This window comes from Heloderma suspectum, chromosome 2 (genome assembly GCF_057233095.1).
Source record: "Heloderma suspectum isolate Gila_16-S chromosome 2, 16-S_ref, whole genome shotgun sequence".
NCBI lineage: Eukaryota > Metazoa > Chordata > Lepidosauria > Squamata > Helodermatidae > Heloderma > Heloderma suspectum.
In genome coordinates, this window is record NC_139459.1 from 124,111,147 (window position 1) to 124,136,018 (window position 24,872).

General features: G+C 45.5%; 1 protein-coding gene across 2 annotated transcripts in view; it reads left to right on the top strand.

Moving 5' to 3' along the window:
• The first annotated feature begins 22,853 nt into the window (after nt 1-22,853).
• SVEP1 (sushi, von Willebrand factor type A, EGF and pentraxin domain containing 1) overlaps nt 22,854-24,872 on the top strand; it is a 154,541-nt gene continuing 152,522 nt past the window's right edge. For both annotated transcript variants that reach the window (XM_084834685.1, XM_084834684.1), the window contains exon 1: nt 22,854-24,503. In XM_084834685.1, coding sequence (XP_084690811.1) covers nt 23,952-24,503 — 552 coding nt within the window. In that variant the 5' untranslated portion in view covers nt 22,854-23,951. The remainder of the gene's footprint in view (nt 24,504-24,872) is intronic.

The window sequence follows — 24,872 nt, forward strand, 5'->3', positions numbered from 1 at the left end:
AAACCTACATAGGATTGCAACAGTTTACTGTTCATACTGACTAAAGCTTGCAGTCGTCTTTTTTTTTTCTCTCCCCATTCCATTTCTGTGGTTTTTTTGGAATGTGGTTTGGCAGTTCTTATGGCTGGTGGATTTGTTTTTAAATCAGGGCATTTTGTGCCAGTTTCATGATACCTAGCAGTCAAAATAATATAACAACAAACATGTGAGAAATGCCTGCTTCTTATCCACTGCAAGCAAAATCCTCTTGACTTTGAAGTTGGTCACAAAACTGTGACAGGGCTGGGGGTCTGGCTCTCAGGGAGCTCAAAGTACCTCAATCATAGCTGTGTGGTTACTTAAAATAGGGGCCCTGACACCCACATACGGCCAGATCTCCCCATTCCGAAGATGGCTACTTATCAAGAAACACATAAACAATGTCAGCAAAGACAGTGTGAAGCCAAGAAATCATAGTAAGGCCTTTGATGCTACTTGATGGTCACCAAAGAAGTACATGTTTGACCACAAACATTCCTGGAAAGTTCTAATTATATTTCTTCTATGAAAGGGTTTCTCACTACATTCCCTACTAATGATATCAGACTATTTTAGGAATGGGCAACTCTGGGTGGTCTGGGGGCCAGTTTCCAGCTCCTGGAAACATGAGCTTCCATGAGCCACACTCCTGCCCCCACTGCTGAATTCAGTAGTGTGGCAGCATAAAAGCTAATTTTGGCCTTTCTAAGGCACAGTAGCAGTTTGCCACCAAGTTTCAGCTGCAAACAGCCATCTTTTTATTTTTTGCTGGTGCTGATAAGCTGCTGAATGGGGGGGGGGGCACAGAAGGGGGGGCTACATGTTGCCCAACCCTGATCTAATTGGATACTAACATTTTAAATATACTCACGCCATATGGGGCTGGCACCACACAATGGCGTTTGCCACTGGTCCAAAGACCAGTAAAGGACCCACAACCGGAACAGCTCTGCCCTTCTCACTTTCCACTGAGCACCCAAGACGGCCACAGGCTCCAAAGGGAATGCCCAGTCTGCACACCCCTCCTCCTCCTCCAAGTTATGGAGGCCCACTGAGGGTGAAACAGAGAAAAGGAACACTATTGATTCATCCAGCTCAGGATTATCTACATTGACTGGAAGCAGCTCTCCAGAGTGTCAGAGGTCTTTCCCAAACCTTCATAGAGATGCCTGGGATTGAATCTGGGGCCTTCTGCATGCAAAGCATGAGCTCTGTCCTTGTGCTGCATTGCTTTGCTTGAGGACCTCCAAAATCCTTGAATGGCAGGGTGGCCATATGTCATCTTTTACAGTCCTCTATTTGAGGGGCTGCCAGAGGACTGTCCTCTATTTTGAAGGTGTCCTCTATTTAAAGGGCTGTCCAGTCTAAGTCCCATTTAAAGATAATGAACCATCAGAAGGAAGAGCTGGACCTTGAAGCTGCATATCAACAGCCCTGGGCAACAGCTGGGCAAAGTACGTAGGTCACTGGGCAAAGTACGTAGGTCACCGGGTTACAGTCTTCCTTGCTATGGTGAGAGGTACTGTATTTCTATTTAAGTTATAACGATTATTTCTAAATGTGTATCTATACATATAAATTAGAATATGCACATTTTATGCAAATTGGTGTCCTCTTTTGTCCTCTCTTTTGGTGATGCAATTTATAAGTGGCCACCGTACTCATCATGCATGGAGACATTTAGGTCCCTGTTGTGAGCTTCTTCTCACAGCTTCGAGGTTTGCTGTGGGCCATGGAGAAGACTAAGGGCGCAATCCTATAGCTGTTAGTCAGCGGCTAGACAGCCATAGGATAGGTCGGTTCCTGGGAACCAACCTTGGGGCCCGCGCTCTGAGGTCGGTTCCCTGAGAACCAACTTCCACCACCTCCTGCACTGCCTTGTAGGCAGTGCGGATCAGCCCTACGCTCCATACTCGTAAGAGGAGCGCGCAGTGGTGAAAATGGGGTGCCACTCCGCTCCAACTTCCTCTGGCTAGATAGCCGAAATTGGCTGTCTAGCCATGAATGCAGGGCGGTTGCAGAATGGAGGGGACATCCAGCATCCACACTGCTCCTGCCCTGCATTGGATAGATGGTCGCCTCCAAGTTCGGAGGTGGATACCTATCCCAATAGGATTGCACCCTCCGGCTGTTCTTTTTCCAAGAACAAAGAAAAAAAACTTCTGTTACAATGACTCATTAAAAAATACTTGTTAATGACATCTACACCTGCCCCCCTGAACTTATGCTGTATAAAATTGGGTAACCCAGTTCCCTTGTATTGAGATTGCACAATAAACCAGAAAGCGTGTGTGGTGGTGGGAATCTACTGTGATCTTCAAATATAATCCACCTAAGACCTGCTTCTTAAGTTCAGTTTTTATTCACTTAATTCTTCGTTTCTGTAATAATGTATTTGACACTTTCTTTCTTTTCATCAGAGATAAACCCAAAGTGGTTCACAAAATAAAATCAATATAAAACAGCATCCAACAATAAAAAACATTTTTAAAGCACCATAAAAATAACAAAAAATAACAGCAGTATCACATAGCAACAGATCATAATAAACAGCAGCATTACAGTTAGACATCAGACTTAACCATGGCTGGTGCCACTGTCAACAAGGCCCTGTACCTAGTGGATACCCACCAGGCTACATTTAGCAATGACATCTGGAGCAAAGCCTCAGATGCTGAATGGAGCATGTACAGGAGCAGCACATAAAAAAGGCAGCCCTTAAGACACCCAAGTTCTAGGCTTTAAAGCTGAGGACTTAAAACCAACACCTTAAATTGAGTCTGGAAATAAACAGGCAACTAATGCAGATCAAACAGATGGGAAGAATAGGCTCCAATTGGCCAGCTCTAGCCAATCACCCAGCTGCAGCATTTTGTACTAGCTGAACTTTCCATTCATTTTTTAAAGGCAGCCCCACTTATAGTGAAGCCCAACTTTGCCAGGGAGTGGTATGTGGGCGCAGCAGCTGAAGCTCACATGGCGATCTTAATCACCAGTTGCACCTAAGCCTCCAGGAGCAGTTTTGTCATAATAAAGTCACTGCGGACAAAACTAGGTGAGATGTTGGAGGCCCTGGGTTGAATCCAATGTTAATCTAAACTAAGTCCTGTTAATTTCAATAGGTCTACCCTAAGTAGGACTAACATTGGATACAACCTGCTGGTGTACCACCTAGATATGTCAGAGAAATCCACAGTGGAATCAAATGACTTCGGATTTCTATGAATCCGACCCATGGATTCCACAATGAACTGGCTTTCCCCAAGTCGCACTGATTCTGTGGACTTATGGATTTAAAAAAAACAAACTTTCCGGAATGTTACACAAACGTAGTCTTAGAAAAATACGTAAAAACAACAACAACAACAACCAGCCAAAAATGCACATTTCCCCCATAGGCTAAAGCATAAATCCTGACAAGACGGAAGCTCTGTGGATTGGTGGTTCCCGAGTCCGGGAATTGGGCAAGCAACCTGTCCTGGATGGGGTTGCACTCCCCCTGAAGGAGCAGGTGTGTAGCTTGGGAGTACTCCTAGATCCATCCCTGTCACTAGAGCCCCAGGTGGACTCCGTGGCCTGGAGTACTTGGGGCCAGTTTCGGCTGATCTGCCAGCTATGGCCTTTCCTGGACAGGGATAACCTAGCCACAGTAGTACATGTGCTGGTAACTTCCTGATTAGACTACTGCAATGCACTTTACGTGGGGCTGCCCTTGAAGATGACTCGGAAGTTCCAGCTAATGCAAAATGCAGCAGCTAGACTGCTGACCAGAACACCTCATAAAAACCATATAACACCAGTTTTAAAGGAATCGCACTGGCTGCCAAAATTCAAGGTCAGAATTCAAGGTTTTGGTGATGACATTTAAAGCCCTAAGCAGCTTGGGACCTCGATATTTGAGGGAGCACCTCTCCCTATATATGCCTGCCCAAGGACTGAGATCTGTTGGAGGGGCCCTCCTCTGCATCCCACCAGTACGAGACATAAACTATGGTGGGATGCATGGGAGGGCCTTCTTTGCTGTGGCACCCTGGTTGTGGAGTGCCCTCCCCTTGGAGGCCTGATTGGGGCAGACATTGGTCTTGTTTCAGCGCCAAGTAAAAACATGGCTTTTTACCAAAGCATTTGAGGGCTAAGTGCATTCCCTAGCACATTGTTTGAACTGTTATATTGTTTTAGATTTGAACTGGTATTAGCTTGTTTAATAGTTTAATATGTTTTTAGGTGTTTAAATTATTTATTGTTTTATACTGCTTAAATTGACTTTATCTGTACACCACCCTGAGATCTTAATGATATAGGGCGGGATAGAAATGTTTTAAATAAATAAATGTGCATGGGGGGATTTGTGCATTTTCACAAATGTGAATTTGTGCAAACGTGAATTTGTGCAAATTCAGGAAATTGGAAAAAAAATCCAATGAGCAGACAACAGAATGAAAGGCACCTGACAATCTGTGAAATCCAGACAGAACAGATTTTACAAAATCTGTACATCCCTAGTACCACCTCAACAAGAGGTGGGGTAAAGATTACAGTAACATTGAGATTACCCACTCTATGGCTTAGTTCTCACTGAAGTAGTAAACAAAACTCTACCTGGCAATCAGATTGCATGTGTGGGGTTCACACAGCTGAATGCTCCTCCATCCAGACAAAATCCCTGCATGTAGAAGTCACGCAAGGGAGAAAACTAATATGCTAGTTTTCTATACGCAAGGGATCATTTATTTATTTTGCTATGAAGTAACATGTGATTCCCTCACCTGCCAACTGAAGCAGTGCAGCCCAGACCCAGATTTATTACCAGAGAGAATTTGGCCTATCTCAACCGTTGAAGTCTAATTCTATTGAAGTGGGATGATAGGATCCCTGGTGAGAGTAAAGCCCTTACGAGCTGCTACATTATGGATGAAAAAAAATGTATAATAGTGATCATCTGTGTCTGAAACACATTCCTGAAATATTTTTGTCATGACTCACCATGCAAACTGCTCAAGCAGCAGTAGTAATGAAAATCTTGGCCTGGCAACATGCACCAGAAACCGGAGACCAAACAGACAACATAGCAACAACAAAGGAAGCCAGAGCAGCTGCACACAGGGCAGAAAAAATATGTTATTTTGCAAAGTTGTGGGTTTTTTTAAAGAAACATAAAAATAAATTTGAGGAGAGAAGACAAGAAACTTGCCATATTGTCAACATAAAGCAGGCTAGTTCTGGTTGTCTTATTGTAACACGCAAGGAGTAATTCAGTGATTTCTTCTGATTTATACACATGACCACCTAAGCCAGCCTAGCAATCCTATACATGTCTACTCAGAGGATGTTCCATTTTACTTCCAAGTGTGCAGAGCAAGCATGGGACTTGCATGCTCCTCATGTTCATGCATTTCCTGTAGTCAGTTTTAGAATGCCTGAATAGGGCTACAGTCTAGTCACTATCTGGATGGAGTTGCATCTGGGTTAACGTCCTAACCTGTACTCCATCATAGAGTGACCGAGTGCCCTGCTTTACAGAAGGAGGTTCTCTGTTTGAAGGGCTGTCAGAGGACCATCCTGTATTTGAAGTCCTGTCCTGTCCTGTCCTGTCCGAGTCCAGTTTAAAGATAAACAACCATAAGAACTCTTGCCCACCAACAGCTAGGACCTGAACAGTGGACTGAACAGGTAGGCACACAGGTCGCCTGGCCATAGACCTGCACAGTCTTGTGAGATACACTGTATTTAATTTAATTTATAATAATTTCCAAAGTTGAATAAATGCATATAGATTAGCACGTGCACATTTTATGCAAATTAGTATTTTCTTTTGTCTTGCTTTTTGCTTATGCATTTCCTCTTTTTTAGTGATTCATAAGTGGCCACAAAACCACAGTTCCAGTAGATGGCCCAGAAGTAAAGAAAAAAAAAACAAACATAGTAGGGCCATGTTCCCCTCCCCACATTATTTTTTTGTGGGGGAGGTAACAACTCTAACTGACTGTAAGGCATGGCTTCAAATTCAAGGTAGCATATAACATTGTGCAATACTTTTCTGGTGGTGCCGAAAGCCTCTGGTTCATGAGTAACATCATGAAGAAATATAGTTAAAAATAAATGCATCTAAATATTGATATTTTAGAAAACTAGGACTGGTGCTAATCCTCTATACCTGTGAGTATATGGTTCCACTTTAAGATACTTTAATTGTTCAATTATTATTTGATAATGAGTCATTTAATTATTCTTATTAGTTTATCAGAGTTGTATCTCACCCTTCTTCCAAGGAGTTCAAGGCAGAATATATGGCGTTTCCCCATTTTATCTTTACAACAACCTTGTGAGGTAGATTAGGTTTAGAGATAGTGACTTAGAGATAGTACCCCAAGATTACCCAGCAGATTTTGTGGCTGAGTGGGGATTTGGTCTTCCCAGTTCAAGGCTGATCTTACCCATTAGAAAGCACTGTCTGTCTTGTTGACTTCCATAAAAAGCCCATTGATTTCTAAATTTCAGTGGTTAAGTACAGGATGTGAAATCACCTCTCTCCTGCATCTTGTTCTGTTTGGAAGTCTGTCAGGGGCTTATAAAATAATGGTACAAAATGTTATTATTCATTACTTCATGAGGTAAAGCAGCTGTTCCTGTTCACTCCAGCAACTTGCATGCATCTGCCCAAAGCATTCCTCATTACTTATTCAAATGGGGCAGCCCTTAACTCTCCTGGAGCTCTGTGGGCTCGTCAGAGACCCCATTGCATGTACTCGAGCCACTGTGCTGGGGTCCAAAGTTTATAGAATTCTAAACACTGGCTTTATTTATTTTTTCTTACGAAAAGGACTGCATCTGGAGGTTTAAGAGCATGAGCTGCAGGCCAAAGTTCAACTCTACGCTCAGCCAGGATCTCACTTTCAAATTATTATTTCTCTGCATCAGGGAAGGCTTGCCTTGCACAAGCATGGCAGATAAATCTCAATGTTTGGAGGCAATGTGTTGGGGCCAAATGACAGGGGATGGCTGTAATCTCCATTCTGGCCTGGTGCATCTCACTAGTCGTAGTTGGAAACAGGATATGGGACTAGATTATCCCTTGGCGGGGCATCTACATGGGGCTTTTACTCCACTTCTACTGCACCCCCAAAACAATCGTGGGAGATGACGTATGCCCCTCTCTGTACAGGTGGGCTAACAGGGAGGAGAGTTGTCTGCTAAACACACCTAAAGGTGTCCCCAACCAGTCGTGTCCGACTCTAGGGTGTGGTGCTCATCCCCGTTTCTAAGCCAAAGAGCCAGCGCTGTCCGAAGACCCTTCCGTGGTCATGTGGCCGGCATGACTGAACACCGAGGTGCACGGAGCGCTGTTACCTTTCCTGCCGAGGCGGTGCCTATTTATCTACTTGCAATGTCTTGCTTTCGAACTGCTAGGTTGGCAGAAGCTGGGACTGAAGACGGGAGCTCACTCCGTCACGCAGCACTCGGGTCTCGAACTGCTGTCCTGCCGACCTTCCAGTCTGCAGTTCAGCGTCTTAACCACTAAGCCACCGCGGCCCCCGCTAAACACACCTACTTGGAAGTAACTTGTCCTCCATTGCACCTCACTGAGTGCATGGGGGGAGATGCAGGGAGCAAGCCTCTATTCATTCGTTGCCCCATACCTATGCAGTTGATGATGTTCAGCTCAACACGAGGGATTCCCCCCACCCAACCCCAAACTAGTGTGGTTTCAGGAGCCATTTGCCCCATGCAAGCAGATTTTTTTAAATGTATACACTGCGTTACTGGCTACCGTTTGTCCCAGGAGGAGCTAACCTGTGTCTGGCAATCAGATTGCACATGTGGAGTTTGCAAGGCTGAATGCTCCTCCATCCAGACAAAATCCCTGCATGTAGAAATCAGCTATGCAAGGGAGAAAATTAATATGCTAGCTTTCTATATGGTGGGATCCTTTATTTATTTTGCTATGGAGTAACGTGATTCCCTCACCTGCGGTCTGAAACAATGCAGCCCAGACACAGGTTTATCACCAGAGAACTTCAAAACCCGTCTCCGTGTAGATTTGGCCCTGGTCTCATATGTTGGAGGTGTATTTGTAGTATTTATGTATCTATATATATAGTATACATGGCATGGCACCTTGCAGAATTCCAAAGTTGAAAAGTAGACAGGTCTCTGCCCCTGAGGAGCTTGCAGTCTAAAAGAGACATTGGGGATGACAGCTGAGGAAAAGTAGAAAGCTGCAAGAGTAGAGAGGGATGTAGGTAAAATCCATTACTTGTACATCGGTGGTTAGGCTGGTGATTACAAGGGAAAGGGCTTTCTCAGTGGCCTTGCACCTCTGAAATCAGCTTCCATTGAGGGTTTGTCAGGCCCCTTCTTTGCAGGTTTCAGGATTTTGCTGGCCTTTCTGTATTCTCTTGGGCTGCTGGTTTTACTGGTAATTCTGTTTTACTGGGTTTTATGGCAATCTGTTTTTATGGATTTTTATTGAATATATATGTATTGATTTTTATTGTATCGACTTTGCAAGGGTTTTATCTTGTCTGCCGCCTTGAGAGGGTTCCACCCTTAAAGATGGCCTATAATTTTTTAAAAATTAAATTAAATTAAAATACCTAAAAATTCATTGCAGTTGGGAATGACGATTAAAGGGATAAGCGGCCCAAGGAGTATCGTAAGCAATATTTATAATTTCTTTATTTCTTCATTACATTCCTATACCACCCAACAGCAGAAGCTCTCTGGGTGGCTCACAACAATTAAAACCATAAAATACAACCCGATAAAATACAATATAAATGTTTAAACATTTAAAACTACAGTATAAGCTAAAAATGATAACCAAATAAAACCTAGCAGCAATGCAAAGATTTAAAATACAGCAACAGATTTAAAACAACAGAAACTGAAAGACTAAAATGCCTGGGAAAATAAGGTCTTATTCTTATTTCAACACCTAGCACTGAAAGTGTTCCAGTAAAACAGGGCACAATCCTCAAGGTTCTCGGAGGACACTGGGATAATACTCTCAGGCAACACAGATGTGCATAGTCTTAGTGTTGCACCTTGGTCTTAGTCTCAGTGTGATGTTGCAAAAGATCCCTGGTGCACCCCCGCTCGGATTATGTGATGATGCTTGAGGAGACATGTATACCTTGGACTGGCTTTTCTTAGCCTCTTGTGTGCCAAATATGGGTATCACAACACTGACCCTATAAGACATGGGTGGGCAGAAAGTAGATCTCCAGATCTTGGGGATACCATTAGCTGTGCTGGCAGGGGATTCTGGGACTTGAAGTTCCAAACATCTGGAGATCTACCTTCTGCTCATGTCTGCTGTAAGATTGTTGTAAGGATTGCTTGGATTACTTCTCTAAAGTGCTGTAGGGCCCGATCCTATCCATGTTTACACAGAAAAAAGTCCTACAACTCCCAGCATCCCCCAGTCAGCATAGCTGGCTGAGGCATGCTGGGAGTTGTAGGACTTTTTTCTGTCTAAACATACATACAGTTGTGCCCTTAAGTACTCATAAAAAGAACTGTATGCCTTTTCCTTATAGTTGTCCTCCCCCCAGTGGAGGTTAGTGGCTGCGATGTCAGTGGTGTGATGAATCTGCCCCGGCATTCAGTCAGAATTCTAAAAAAGCTATCCACAGTGCTGAACCCATTTGGGTGATAAGGTCCAGCACCTTGGATAAGTCCTTTAGAGTTCTGACTGAAACCCAGAGCAGCTGCAGCACCCCTCTGACATCGGAGCCACCAGCCTCCACTGCTTATGCCTATGGCTCCAGAAATAATTTTTAAATGTGGGTACAGTCCTCCTCTGGGCAATCTCTCCTGTGCAAGCCTTGTGGAAATGCATGGATGGAAGTGACACAGAACACAACAACGGTGTTCTTGTGCAAATCCTATTTATTTCAGTGGACCTTGTATAGGTAAGCTTCCAGGGAAACCCAACGGTTCCAAAGTTAGCATTCAAACAAAATGTATGTAAACGTTTCATCATGTGTTTAAGGGTGGTAGCTTATGATCTTAGAGTGATGAGAAGGGGCCAAACAATGGAGGAGGAGGTGGCCGCGGCCATTGAAAAGATCTGTGAACAGTAAATGGATTTCATACAAATTATAAAACCAGTCAAACTATAAACATATGAGGGCAACTGAAGCCAAACGCCCAGATTTGGCACAAATAATATCTAAACTATGTCAGGCAATATGCAGCCATGCTCCTATTCCATTTTAAGAGCCTGGTAATGAGAACACACTGTTAAAATTAATGTGTGGTTTATCGGTATAGGCAGCAGCATGACTTAGGACCACTTCTGAAGTTGTTTTTCTTAAGATGCATACAAATGTCCCATAAAAAGGATTATGTCTGTGTCTATGTCAGAGCAAACATGTGTCAAACATTTGGCAAAATTATTGGGTCTTTGGATATAAGGAATATTAGACATAACAGGCACCAAGGCTTGATGCTTAAAGAGATCAATGCAAGCTGTATTTTAATATTTCAGGTGACATCACATCCAAGCAGTCCCCTCCTCCTCCTCGTCCTCCTCATCCTCCTACTCTTCTCCTTCCTGGAGTTCAGAGGCAATGTGTTTTTGAGCCAAGAACTGGAACATTCAGGAAGTATGAAAGGCAGTGGGTAACTGAGTTCCAGTCTTCACATTTGTCCAGGAGGTCGGGATCATATCAATTCATACTGGAATTTGCAAAGATCGAATTCCTCAGGCATCCCTAGCAGGAACTAAGAGCATAATCCTATGGATTGTGCTCCCCTTAGAAGGAAGCTTCCAAACTTGGAGGCTTCCATGTATCCAGTGCCCTGCCAGGCTGCTGCCAACAGGGCTGAAGGAACAGTGGAGGCGATTTTCAACTTTCCATCCTCCTTTTAAATGTTTTTCCTCTAGACTGGCCTTTGAGCCCATCTAGAGAGGGCGCACTGGCAAGGGCTGGGCCAGGACTGAAGAAGAGGCCCTAGGATTCCTGCCCTTGCCTCTCCCCTCCCCACCCACCAGAACACCTCCTTTTTCTTCCCACATTTGTGACCTCGGGAAGCAGCTGGCACAGTTCTTTCCATGGCAGCTGTGAGGGGGTGGGGGGCTCGGAACTCAAAGTCCCTCCCCCGCCGATGTGATAGCAGCGTCTACAGCCTAGGTAGGGGGATTCTGAACAATCCTATGGTCCTTGGGACATTCTCCCAGGGACCATAGGATTGCTCTCTAAGGACACAATCCTATGGCCGCTAGACAGTTTCTAGATGGCCATCAGATTTTTCAGTTTCTGGAACCAAGCTCAGAGCCAGGGCTCCAAGCTCGGTTCCCAGAAACCTCAGTCCCTGCCCCCTCCCCTGCCACCTTGTAGGCAGTGCAGCTGTTCCCCGGCTCTGCACTCAGAAGAGCAGAGTGGAGTGGGTGAAAAGGGGGCTTTCCTGAGGGCAGGGAGGGGAGGAGACCGCGGAAGCGTCATTACAATGCTTCCTATGCACCATCCAGCCCACCCCCACTCCGAAACGCCCCAGCTAGACAGCCAAAATTGGCCATCTAGCCACAAATACGGCTGGAGCGTGGAGCAGAGGATTTCCTCTGCACTCTGCCCACCCTGCACTGGATAGTCAGCCACTTCTGAGTTCAGAGACGGACGACTATCCCCATTCCTATGCACCCTAAGGAACTTTGGGACGTGTAGTTTTTGAGAGAGCATGTTCTATACAGAGGCAAGCTTCTCTCCATCTCTTAAACAATGGGCTAACCCTTCCCTCCTTGCACACTGCAACACTCCCCCAATTCCCCCCACCACACATTAATTAGGTTTGAAAAAATCCTTCCACTAGTGCCAACGGAAGACATTTTTCAAACCTAATTGAAGGGGGGGGGTGATTGGGGAGGATTCGCTGCTAGGGAGGAAAGTGTTAACTCTCCCAATCTACTGTGCTCCCCAATAGCCCCTTGCATGGCAATTACACTTTTAAAAATAGCATTGGCTCCATTGGTAGACTTTTTCCAAACTTAATTGCTGTACCAGGGGAGGGGCATCTTCATAGGTGTGTGTGTGTGTGTGTGTAAGAGAGAAAGGGGCGTGTCTGTGCGTGCTTTGTGTGTGTGATGTGTGGATGTGGATAGTTGTGCGTGTGTATGAAAGAGAGAGTGTGGAGCGGCTCTGTCCACTTTTTGCAAGGGCCCACCCACCTCTGGCATGGAGCCCCCGGGTGGTTAGCCACAAGGGGAATGTGACCCCCAGCATAAACATCCTCAAGCATGATCTACAATTTAGCCTCAATATTTTCCTCATGGTAATGGGTTTGTATCCCAAACCAGGCTATCCCTTAGCCCCTGGCCTCAATAAAGGGTTCCCATTTATTATCCCATTTATCCTGCTGCTCCCTCCTCCCCTCTTGCATGCAACTTCTCCTCCCTTTCAGACCTAGCAATAGCATAGCATTATGTTTGCACTGGCATCTTTTTTCTTGTTAGCTCAAACCACACTTAGCAAACCTACTTCCAAACACAGTTGCAATTGCAAACACTGCTATGGAACTAACCATGGTTAGGATGGTCATGTGTCCTACTTTACAGAGGATAGTTCTCTATTTGAAGGGCTGTCCAGTCCAAGTCCAGTTTACAGATAAAGAACTATACAGATATAGAACCATAAGAAAGGAGAGCAGTGTTCTTGCAGTTGCGCATTAACAGTTAGCACTTGGACAGCAGATTGAGACAGCACAGAGGCAACCTGGCCACAGTCTTCCCTGCTATGTATTTCATTTCTATTTAAATTATAGTAATTCTTTCTAAATTTGCATCTACACCTATAAATTAGTATATGCAAAATTTTACATAAATCTGTGCCCTCTTTCATCCTCTCTTTAGGTAATGCATTTCCTCTTTTTTGTGATGTGTACCACTTCACTTTAACCATTGTTAGCAAGATGGAATGCTCACCATGATTAGAGCCAAAAATGAAAGAAAGGGGAAATTCGTATATCAGAGGATAATTGGAAGCTGAAGAAAGCCACAAGCCCTCAGGCTGCTCCCAATCTCCTAACTATGGTTACATGTTGTTCAGTCGTTAAGTCGTGTCCGACTCTTCGTGACCCCATGGACCATAGCACGCCAGGCCTTCCTGTCCTCCGCTCTCTCCCGGAGTGTGCTCAAGTCCATATTCATTGCATCGGTGATGCTATCTAGCCATCTCATCCTCTGCTCTGCCGTCCCCTTCTCCTTTTGCCTTCAGTCTTTCCCAGCATCAGGGTCTTTTCCAGGGAGTTTTCTCTTCGCATTAGGTGGCCAAAATACTGGAGCTTCAGCTTCAGTATCTGTCCTTCCAATGAGCACTCAGGGTTGATTTCCTTTAGGATTGACTGATTTGACCTCCTTGGACAAAGAGACACAATAAATTGGCCTTTTAATTTATTGTGATCCCCCCCCCCATACATAGCAAGAGGCTAGAAAATGCAATGGTGTGGGTGTGGGTGTACAAGATTTGAGTTCTCTTTGTCCTCTATTCTCTCTTTCTTTCCAGTATTGAGACAATAGCTCAGCATAAAGTTGCTGCATGTATTCTAAGTTAGTCAATTTGCAGCGTAATCCTATGCATGTCTACTCAGAAATGTCCCATTGAGATCAATGGGGCTTAGTCCCAGGTAAGGTTGTATAGAATTGCAGCTCCAGTTTAGCTACATAAGGTGCTCTGTGGCTTTTTGTGGTTTGTCCTCCCCCCTGCATCAATTGGTCCACTGGGGTTGCTGGCTATGGAGGGAAACTCCCCACCCCCACCGCATCAGATTGCCAAATGGAATTATTTTTCTGAGCCCTTATGAGTGCAGCAAAGCATTCAACAATTTTTTTCAGGGCGGTGCACAGGACTGCCTGTCTGCTAATTAGCCAAGCATACTGATATCCCCCTTTTGTCAATGTCCTTGTCAACTTCATCCTTCCCTTCCATGCTTCCCTTGCTAGCAAACACCTTTGTTTTTGTTTTTTTAAAGGCTGCTTCACCTACTCCCGAAGCAAGCACCCCTGTCCTCGAAGATCTTTGTGCAATTCTATACATGTCTACTCAGAAGGAAGCCACATTGAGCTCAGTAGATGTGTATAGGGTCGCAGCCTTACTGGGTAATCCTATGTATGTCTACATAGAAATAAGTACCACTGACTTACTTCTAGGTAAGTGTGAATAATGGGTGGGCAACATGCAGTCTGTGGGCCATGTGCAGCCCTCGCTGCTCTTTGGTGTGGACGCCGCTGTGCTGACGAAATTTGTAGTAGCGGCAAAAAAAATGGTGTTTTGTTTCCAAAATTGGTGGTTTGTTGCTGAATTCAGCAACAGGGCAGCATTAGAAGTGCAGCCCATTTGGGGAGGGGGGGGCAAAGAGGCCCCCAGACTGCCTGAAGTTGCCCACCCCTGGTGTATAGGAATGAAGCCCTAGTTAAACATTAGAGTAAATATTAGAATTAGAGTTAGCTGTCCTTCTCCGTGAGTCCCTGCCAAAGGAAGTGAGGCAGGTGGCTACCAGAAAGAGGGCCTTTTGTGCTGTGGCACCCTGGCTGTGGAATGAGCTCCCTAGAGAGGTTTACCTGGCACTTATGTTGTACTCTTTCCAGCACCAGGTGAAGACCTTTTGATTCTCCCAGTATCTTAGCATTTTAATTTCCTAGTCTTTTAGCTCTGGAGTTTTAAATCTGTGCTTTAAATATTGGCATTGCTGCTAGGTTTTATTCTGGTTGTACTGTTATATTGTCGTTTTAAGCTTTCATGTTTTATATTGTTTTGTGCTGCACTTTGTGTGAACTGCCCAGAGAGCTTCAGCTATTGGGCGGTATAGAAATGAAATAAATAAATAAGTTAGGTATTGTCTTGGCCACATATATTAATTTGGCCAACTGATATTCTGCTTTTCCTTAGAAGACTGCAGAAATATTAAATGAGCTCTGAAACTATTCAAGTCCATCTTGTGAACCTCCACACTGACTGGATCATAAAAATGCAATGCTTTTAATCAGGTCCTGGATTTTCTTATTGTTGATCGTTTAGAACTGCTTAGATATGTGTGTGTGTCTGTGTGTGCGCCCATGCTGTCTGTTTATATGTTTATATATAAACTGTTTTTATTTGTAATATTTGAAAACTGCCCAGAGAGCTTCAGCTACTGGGCAGTATAGAAATTTAATAAATTAAATGAAATGCCATTGCATGACCACAACGACCACAACCCCTCTTCAAATTAAGGAAGCTTCTGTCACTATTCCTGTAATAGCCAACACTGCAGAGATGTGAACAGTAGTAAAGATCTTGTTTTCTCTTTCAGACATTTTTGGAAATGTCTTGATTCAGACTGGTACGGTATTTTAATTCCCCCCCCCCCACAATGTCTTTTGCAGCAGTGATCCTCATGCAATCTCTCTCCACCCCCATCCCCACCCCATTAACTAAAGCCATATGGCACAATTTTAATGGGAAGTGCGGTACTTAAGCACTAGGTATGAAGATATGAAAAGCAACCCTTATCAATTCTAATATCAGAGGAGTGAGTCACAATCCCAGTTGCATTTTAGGAATTACACTATAATTTCTCTGGGGTGCTATTTCAAATGGATTCAACATCACCTTTGTAATCCATCATGAACAGAAATGTTAAAGTGCATACTTTTTGCAGCTTTGAGAACAAAGCACCTATTTTCTGTACAATTAATTGAGTTCCAGATCAATGTGCATTAAAATCATGGCTGAAAATAATTAACCTCCCTTCGCAAGTAAGAGCAAGCGTGCAGTTCTGTTATTTTCAGTTGCTTGAACAGAAGAAGGGAAATCTCTGGTGAATTTGATGACTAGTTTAATTAAGAAGGAGACAGATGTTTAAAGTCTGGCGCAGGTTCTGTTTTTAAGGTTCAGGATTTCATATCACTTCTCCCTACCTCATATATCCAAATAATGCCTTTTCGGTGTTGTTTGTCCATTCATCTAGGAGCTGTAAGTGGCAACCTGGACATCATGCAAAAATGCATTTTAAAATTCTGATGGCTACTTTGTTTATGGAAAAAGCAACTTTGAGAAGACACAGTTCACAATGGAGGAGTGGTAGGGGGGACTAGTGGTTGCTTTAACCCTCCCCCTTTCTGTCATTTCCCTAAAGGTCTGCCACAAGCTCCCCACCCCTCCACACACACACCAAGATAGGATTCTGGGCATGTCTTTACCTGGTTTTCACCCTTGGTGCTGTATTTGGCATATACACATTTAACAATATTCTTAGCTCAGAGAGTTGGACTGCTCAGTATCCGCCTATTCCTGTCTCATCATTGCATCACACACACACAGTTGGAAGGGGAAAAAAGCCCAATGAATCCAGAAATGTAGGACAATTCTCCCATGTAGGGTGGCCTCTTAAGCATCGCCAAAAGAGAAGAAATGCATCACCTAAAGAAGACATCGATTTGTATGATGTTTGCATATGCAAATGTGTATGTATAGGTGTACATTTAGAAGAAGTAACTATAATTTAAATAGAAATACAATATATCACACTATAGGGGAAGATGGACTAGGTGACCTGTGTGCCTGCTCAGGTTGTGTTTCCACCAGCGATTTATCCTGCGCTGTGGAGTCTCTGTGGTTCCATGATGTCGTGGCTGTTCAGCCCCAGTGTTGCTTTTTATCACTGAAAAACCGCTTCTTCTGAGACTGCTTATAGTCCAACTTCGCAGTTATGGCGGCTCCATTACCGACCTATTTCCTCTGGGTTCACTCTCTTAGCCCTGCCCATGGGGCGTGTAGCCCGGCCTTTGAGGGTGTGTCGCTCTGACCTCAGTGACCCAACCCTTTCCCTCCCTGTTTTCCGGAAGTTTCATTGCTGTTTTGGAGCAGGATGCCAAGGGACCAACTTTTAAAACATCATTGAAAATAAGCACTAGAACACAGCCCACGACCCCAGTCAAGGGGTGTTTTCTCCCATTGTGCTGAATGAGGCTTGCCCTCTCAATGACCACAGAAATGACAGAGAAGCCCCTCAATCGATGCAGCACATATCAAAGCCCTCAGTTCTTGAAATGCGATTAAGCGTGATCTCGAGGTCCATTGCCTTAGGATGTAACTACTTCACAGCTTCCAAATAGAGATCCTGTGCGTTGAAATGGGGGCTGGTTTCAGTCTCTTTCCCACAACGAGCCCATTAGTATCTCCTCAGAAGTAACTCCCATTGCTGTGGATGAGGCTGAGATTCCCCCTCAACTGAAATGGCACACATTAAAGCCCAATTGCTTAAATGCATTTAAGCGACCAAGCGAGGCTCCAATGAATTGCCTTAGGACAAAAGTACTTAGCAGCTTCCTTGTAGCTATACTGTGGGTTACAAATTGGGGCTAGTTTCTGTCTTTGTCTTTACTACTCTCTTTCCCACAACAAACCCATTAGTGTCTCCTCAGAAGTAACTCCCATTGTGCTGAATGAGGCTTGCTTTTGAATGCCCACATCAGAACTTATAAAGATTCCCCCTCAACTGAAATGGCACACTTTTAAGCCCAGTTCCTTAAATGCGATTAAGTGAGATCAGATCTCGAGGCTTTGGTCCATTGCCTTAGGATGTAACTCCTTCATAGCTTCCAAACAGAGATCCTGTGCGTTAAAATGGGGCCTGGTTTTGGTCTCTTTCCCACAGCAAACCCATTACTGTCTTGTCAGAAGTAACTCCCCTTGTGGTCAGTGAGGTCCTCTGGGTTAAAATGGGGGCTAGCTTCCCTCCTTGTGTTCTCCCCCCCCCTTTCCCAGCACAAGCATATGTGTGTCTACTCTGAAGTAACTCCCATTGTGCTCAATGAGGCTTGCTCCTGAAATGCAGGTGCATCTGGACTTTCAAGGGGAAGGAGAAAGGGCGGCGGGGGGGCGGGGAGTTCTCTCTACAGCAAAGCTGACTCCTTTTTAAAAATCCCATACTCCTCCATTAGCTTCTCCTTCCATTGTCCTGGAAACATGGCCAAGGAGGCAGGAACACTGAAGTTGTGTGAAGGAAAGGGGGAGATGATCCTGGAGGGCACAGTCAGGCAGAGATGAAAAGATGCACACATAAGCACCCATTTTAGGGGCAAGAAAGAAAGTTTAAAGGGGTGTGGGATGTTCTAGACACAGCACTTTGATTTTTTGCCACTTTATTAATGCACAATTGCGTTTTAAATCCCCATTTCAGGGGCAACAAGGAAGGTTTAAAGAGAGGGGGATGCTCCAGATGCAGTGTTTGATTTTTTGCCCCTTTGTTAATGCACAATTGTGGTTTCAATCTCCATTTTAGGGGCAACAAGGAAGGTTTAAGGGGGGGGGGGAATGGTCCAGACACAGTACTTTGATTTTTCGCTCCTTCTCTAAAGCAAAACAAAAGGGCTGGGAAGGCAAGGAGGAGACTGGCCAGAGCAGAAAACTTCAGCAGGGCAAAGGGTGGAAGGGGGGAATCGGAAACAGGAGGAGGCGGGAAAACAGACAGGGTATGCAGACACAACCCACTCCAGAAAAGCTCCATCCAGCCATCAAGGGAATAATGCAATTAGGGCTCGGTGGAAACAGTGCAGCCTGCTAGGGTACAACGATGATAGGTCCTTTTGGGACATGGAAACACATGCAAGATAAAATGTGCTTGGGGAAACAGCGTAACAAAGTTGGAAAAGAAGTGAAGGCAATAGTGTGGAAACACACCCGCAGTCTGCCCTCCAGGTGGTTGGGGCACTTCAAGCCCCCTGCTTCTCTCCCTTCTTATGGTTCTTTATCTTTAAACCAGACTTAGACTGGACACCTCTTCATATAGAAGGGCTTCTCCACACAGGGCTTTTATTCTGCATGGCTGCCTTTACCATGATAGGCTACGTAAATACTTATGTAGCCTATCACAGCAGACTGCAAGGACGCAAATGGCGGCCGCTACGACGGCCACCATTTGCAGCCGCAGCAGCCCGGCAGCGGCCAGCCGGGAGACCAGCTGCAGCTGCCGCCGTATCCGCATGTGCTGCCAGGTAAGCTCCGTCCCGGGGGGATTACACGGGGTGGCAGGGGGGGAGGCCGTTCCACCATGGATTCCGGGGTGGCGGATTCTAAAGAATCCGGCCTCACTGGAGTCCATGGCGGAATTCTCTGACATCCCTAAAAGAATCTGGAAGCAGAAGCCCAGGTAAAGTTGTGGGATTAAAAAAACCTGTTGTGGAGAAGCCCAAAGACACCTTCAAATAGAGGACTGTCCTCTGTAAAGTAAGACATCTAGCCAGCCGACCCACCACCAGAAATGTTTTAGGCCTTGTTCTTTACATTGCTCCTTCCTTCGCTGCTGGGCGAATGTGAGAAGGAGTTCACACTAGGCTCCTCCCTAAACCAGCATTAACCCAGTTTCCAGACAGTTGATGCTAGCATAAAAAGAAGCCATAGTAGAGACTCCCCCTTCATGGTCTGAAATGTCTGACACTTCCACAGGAAGAGCAGCTCTGCAGTGGGTCCCACATCTCTGGAGTAATGTAAGAAATCATGCTTGAAACATGTCAGCCTGTAACTTTGGCTATGCGCAATACTGTTCTCATATACCCCAGTCCCCTTGATTCTAGCAAAACTTACTTCCATGTAAGTGAGCTTGGAGACACAGACTTTAAGGTCACTTTCAGATGGAGGATTTTTCTGGTGTCACCAAACTGATTTATTGCACCCAACACATGTAAGAGAATCTGGAACGTAATAAGTGTTCAGGAACAGTATGATTGGTGAGTATGATGTGGGGGGCGGGAATAACTCAGTACAGTTTTGGGGTTAGAAAATCAAGTATTCAAGATCTCTTATTCAGATGTATTGCCCAGTGAGTTCTGGTCGTTAATTATTTTGTCATGTCATACTCCTTTCCAACCTCTAGTTTAGTTCTTTTCCAGAATGTATCAAGCTAAAGCAAATTGTATAAGAATTTGTTATTAAACAGTGAAATAGCCAAACATCTATAACTAAATCCATTGTGCTTGTCTGACATTGAGCAAAATTCACTGCTATATCCTAGAGACTATACTCTATTCAGGAGTTGTGCCTGAATAGGGTTCACTAAGATGTGTAAGAGCAGGGGTAAACAACACATTTGGCAATTTGAGAAACTGTCCTGGCACCACCACAAAATGGCTGCCATAGGAGGTTTGGCAAAGGACAAGTAACTTGCCCAAAAGACTGAGTACATGGCAGAGGTCAGGGCTGACCCTATACACTAAACAACGCCTTTGAACCTAGCTTTCAGCACCAACAGAAACTTGTTTCACAGCAATCCCAACAGCTAGTAAGAAAATGTATTTTCTTACCCACTTTGTGGGAGGGGTAGGGCACCTTGGTGGGTCCAAGAAAGGAGCACCATGTTCCTATGCCTGAATAAGAGGGTTGGGCCACCCCCACCTTCCTTTGTTGGGTGGTGTGGTCTACAGGGGGCCTCTACCCAGGTTCACTTGAATGCTAGTAGAAGTAGCGCTGTGCCAAAAATTTCTCCCACATTTTTTCCGACCATTCTCATTCAATCTGATAGAAGAGAAATTGCTTTCGAAAAGAAGTTCAATGGTGAAGAGATTTTGGAGAAATTCTCATGGATTGGATTTGGGTTTGTTGGGCTTTCCTTACTTAGGAAATGGCCGAAGAGTGAGCACAAGCATCCTGTTTTTCATGGTACAATCATCTCTCTGGCAGCCTGTAGCCTCCTCAGCTTCCTACACTTCAGTGAAAGCCCAGTTTAAGGCACCATGAGGTAATTCCTCCCAGAGGGCTTTTTCAGATCAGGATGTGCAGGCAGCCCGGGAGGTTAGCTGTGATTAGGTAAGCTCAAAAACACCACAGAAATATATTATAAAACATCCTGAATGGGGCAGGACAATGGAAGGGGGGGGGGATTTTTCAGGAAATTGGAGGACAGATTTTGGCAGAGTACTAGCGCCACCTCATCCCTGGAGCTAGACACAACGCTGTCCCCACCGGCATTGCAGTGGGTGCAAACTGGGGGCCAGCCTGCCAAGACAATTGATGCTGTTGCAGCATGAAAAAACCCCAAACCCTTACCAAAAAAGAACCTGTGCTACAAGCCCTGCCAATGGGGAGCCCTATCTTGGAGAAACTGTTGAGAATCTCTCCTCCCGCTGGAGAAATTCAGTGAAATTGTCTCCCAAATATCTCTGCTCACAAGTAAGGTGGAGCATTTCAAGAGGCCATTTGTGCACAGCTCAAAGTAGAAGCCTCTTCAGAGCTGGGAACCCTACTTTATCGTGCAAAGGGTTCTACATCCCCCCTTCATCTCTTTTAATTACTTTGCTGTTTTCTTTGTTTCACTGCCATGACTTCATGATAGTGAATGTCAATCTTTGCTGAATTCCTCACTCCTTAATCCTTTAGAATCATGTATACTGTTTTACAATTCAATTTATTTTTAAAGAATAAATTACCTTTAGCTTACTAATCATACATATACATATAAATGATATTTTGTCTTATGGCCTACTGAGCCATCAACCTTTTGACACACAGAGTCCTATTGGGTTGAATAGGAAAGAGCTGAATGTATAATGACTGTAGGATCAGCAGGATGGGAATTCTGTCACCTAGCAAAATATGAATTTTCATTAATCTCTGCACGAGAAGGATTAATGTATAATTGTCTCCTAGATTTTCAGCTTCACACATGTGAGGAGGTTGCTGAGATTAAAATAAACTCCTGCGTTTTCAGAGTTAGCGGTTCTCAGCACTGGCTTGTCACGTTCTGACAGTAAGCGACTGTTGAATATGGAGTTATAATGAGAGAAACGGTTTAATAATGTTGTAAGGCGTGTGTTTCATCTGGCTAATAAATGGCCTGATCAACTGGGAACTCTCCTGTACAACCTCCATAGAAGTAACAGTTGTGCAAAAGCACAGTAAGGCTGGCTACAGATGATAGTTTTTCAGAGATTTGGAGGCTGAATTGTAGAGCTTCCGTTGTTTGTAATACAAACGTTATTGTGTGTGTGTCCAGCCATGGTCATACTGATTTTATGGGGTTTCTTAATGCATTTAAGATGGGGGGGGGGGAGCAGGCCAAAAGCATGATCAAAAAGTACTGATGCAATGGACATCTGTGTATTTTGGTGTGATTGTCATTACTCCCTATTTAATACACACATGCTGTATTTTCCCATTTACTTTTGGAACTATTGAACGTTTTGTTGTTTTAAATTTAGAATGTGAAAGGATGGGCATAAGTGCTCATATAACTCTCTAAAAAGAAAAGAAAAAAATATAAACAAATCCGTAGAAATTGCCTAGATTAGAAGTGGTTAATAATCTGGTCTAGTCAGTTTCACCATTCCATTACCGATTTGGGACTAAAGGAAGTGGTTGCAGTTAGGAAAGGTGATCTACCAGGCTTTCCTCCCATCGAAGATCCTTTTCCTCCACTGTACATATAGTTATATATACGGAACCATCAGTGCTTCCAGATGGAGGGTTCTTTACAAAGGCTGGTTGCACTGAATCAGCCCAACACCTGCAAGCTACACTGGGACAATGGCAGTCCCCGTTTGTATCATTGCTAACTGAAATGGCTAGCAATAATAATGAATGTGAATGAAGACACAGTGATCAAAGCACCACATCTCTGTACAAGTAGAGTGAAAGCATTACTTTGTGGTAGTATTTCTACTCAACTACCCCTCTGTAAGTGGTTACTTTGCAAATGTACTATATTCTCCACTTCTGATTTAGCACTACAAAAACACCCAGTTGCTGGAAAAATTGTTGTCTGGAAGCAACTTTGTAGTAATAATGGATTGGGAAATCCCACCCTCTAATCCTAAAATGTGTAAGGATGAGTTGCAGCAGATACTCAGTGGACTCTTTGCCCATAGCAACCTTCTGTCCTTTATTATTTCTTCGTGTTTCAGGGCTCTGTGATGGCACTGCACCCAGGTTCCAGGCAGGAAAGCAAGCAAGCAAGCAGACTGTGGTTGTATCCAAATGTAACCTTTTAAAAGATAAAGGTAAGAGATATCCAAGATATTCTGTAGAGCTGTGATAGCAGCCAACATCTTTTTGGTTAACCATTGATCTGAGCTGATAGAGCCCGGAAGGGTCTGGGAAAATAACGCTACATAGGGCCCAATCCTATGCATGTTTAGACAGAAAAGAAGTTCTACAACTCCCAGCATCCACCAGTCACCATGGCTGGCTGGGGCATGCTGGGAGTTGTAGGACTTTTTTCTGTCTAAACGTACATAGGACTGCGACCTTACCCTTAAGATAACGGACACCGAACACCGGAGAGCATTGGGCTAGAGCATTCACAAAAGGAGAAGGTGGAATTCCCCCAGAAAGCACCCCCTCTGGGGTCTCCTGCTGTGTATTATTGCTGTACAAAGCGTTTCCAATTGCCGCGGCTCTCCTGGTATCTAGATCCATCCATCCTCTCTTCTTATTCTTCTTCGTCTTTTTTTTTAAGTCCCCTCCCCCTTTTCGTCCCCTCCCTTGCTTCGTCCGGTGCTGCCTGCCAGACATATGGGATCAATCAGAGCGTAAGCCTCGGTGCCGATGTGTTTGCGTTGGGAATGTTGACAGCCTGGCAGACACCGGAGGGGCTCTGGTGACAAGGAATCTAAGTCAGCAACAACTTCAGCACACAGAGAGAGAGAACACGGGGAGGGGAGAGAGACATTCATATCTCGACTATATACCCCCTTTCAAACCCTTCGGGGAAGGGCTTGAGAGAAGGGGGGCGGCGGCGAGCGCGAGAGGGGAGTTTTATTCCTAGCCGAGAGTCTCCAAACTGAGGCGAGCCGCCGGAGCGTGTGGAGAGCTTCTCCACGTGCGCGCCGAAAGAGGGACGCCGACGCCGCTTTTGAGCGCGTGGCTCGGCTGGTGCGGGGGCAAAGCCGCCAGCCACCAGGGGCGCGGCCAGCTGAGGGGGCAACCAGAGGGCTCCGGGCGGTCGGCCGGGCGCCCAGAGGGATGTGGCCGCTCCTGGGAGCGTACTTGTGGGGCGGCGTGTCGCTGGTGTGGGGCTGGGCGTCGCTGCAACCCCTCGCCCTTTACCGCCCCGTCAACCTGAGCTCGTTGGCGGCGCTGTCGTCCGGCCCCGGCGCCGGGGGGCCGCTGCTGCAGGCGCCTGGCGGCAGCGCTGCCGCGACGGAGAGCAGAGTGGAGAAGCTCGGGCGGGCGTTCAAGCGCCAGGTGCGGCGGCTGCGGGAGAAGAGCGGCCGCCTGGAGCTGGTCTTCCTGGTGGACGAGTCGTCGAGCGTGGGCCAGGCCAACTTCCTCAGCGAGCTGCGCTTCGTCAAGAAGCTGCTCTCCGACTTCCCGGTCGTGCCCACGGCCACGCGCGTCGCCATCGTCACCTTCTCGTCCAAGAACAACGTGGTGCCCCGCGTGGACTACATCTCGCCGCCGGCCCGGGCCCTGCAGCCGCCGCAGCACAAGTGCGCCCTGCTCAGCCGCGAGATCCCGGCCATCGCCTACCGAGGGGGCGGCACCTACACCAAGGGCGCCTTCCAGCAGGCGGTGGTGAGTGAGGGCGTTGCGCCAGGGCGCGCATGCAACTCCGCCTCGGTTAATGCGCAGTAACTGTGCCATGCGCTGCTTCGGCTCAGACGATTATTAAGGGTGCAATCCTATGCATGCTTAGACAGAAAAAAGGGCCTACAGCTCCCAGCTTTTCTCAGCCACCGTGGCTGGCTGGAGAGTTCTGGGAATTTGTAGGACTTTTTCCTGTCTGAACAGACATTGGATTGTGCCCTGAGGCTGCAATCCTATGCCCATTAACTGAGACCAAGCCTGGCTGAACTCAGTAGGGCTTACTTCTGAGTAGAAAAGGATAGGGTTGCGCTATAACGCGCGCTGTGTGTGGGAGTGGTTAAGAATAACTGACTAGGG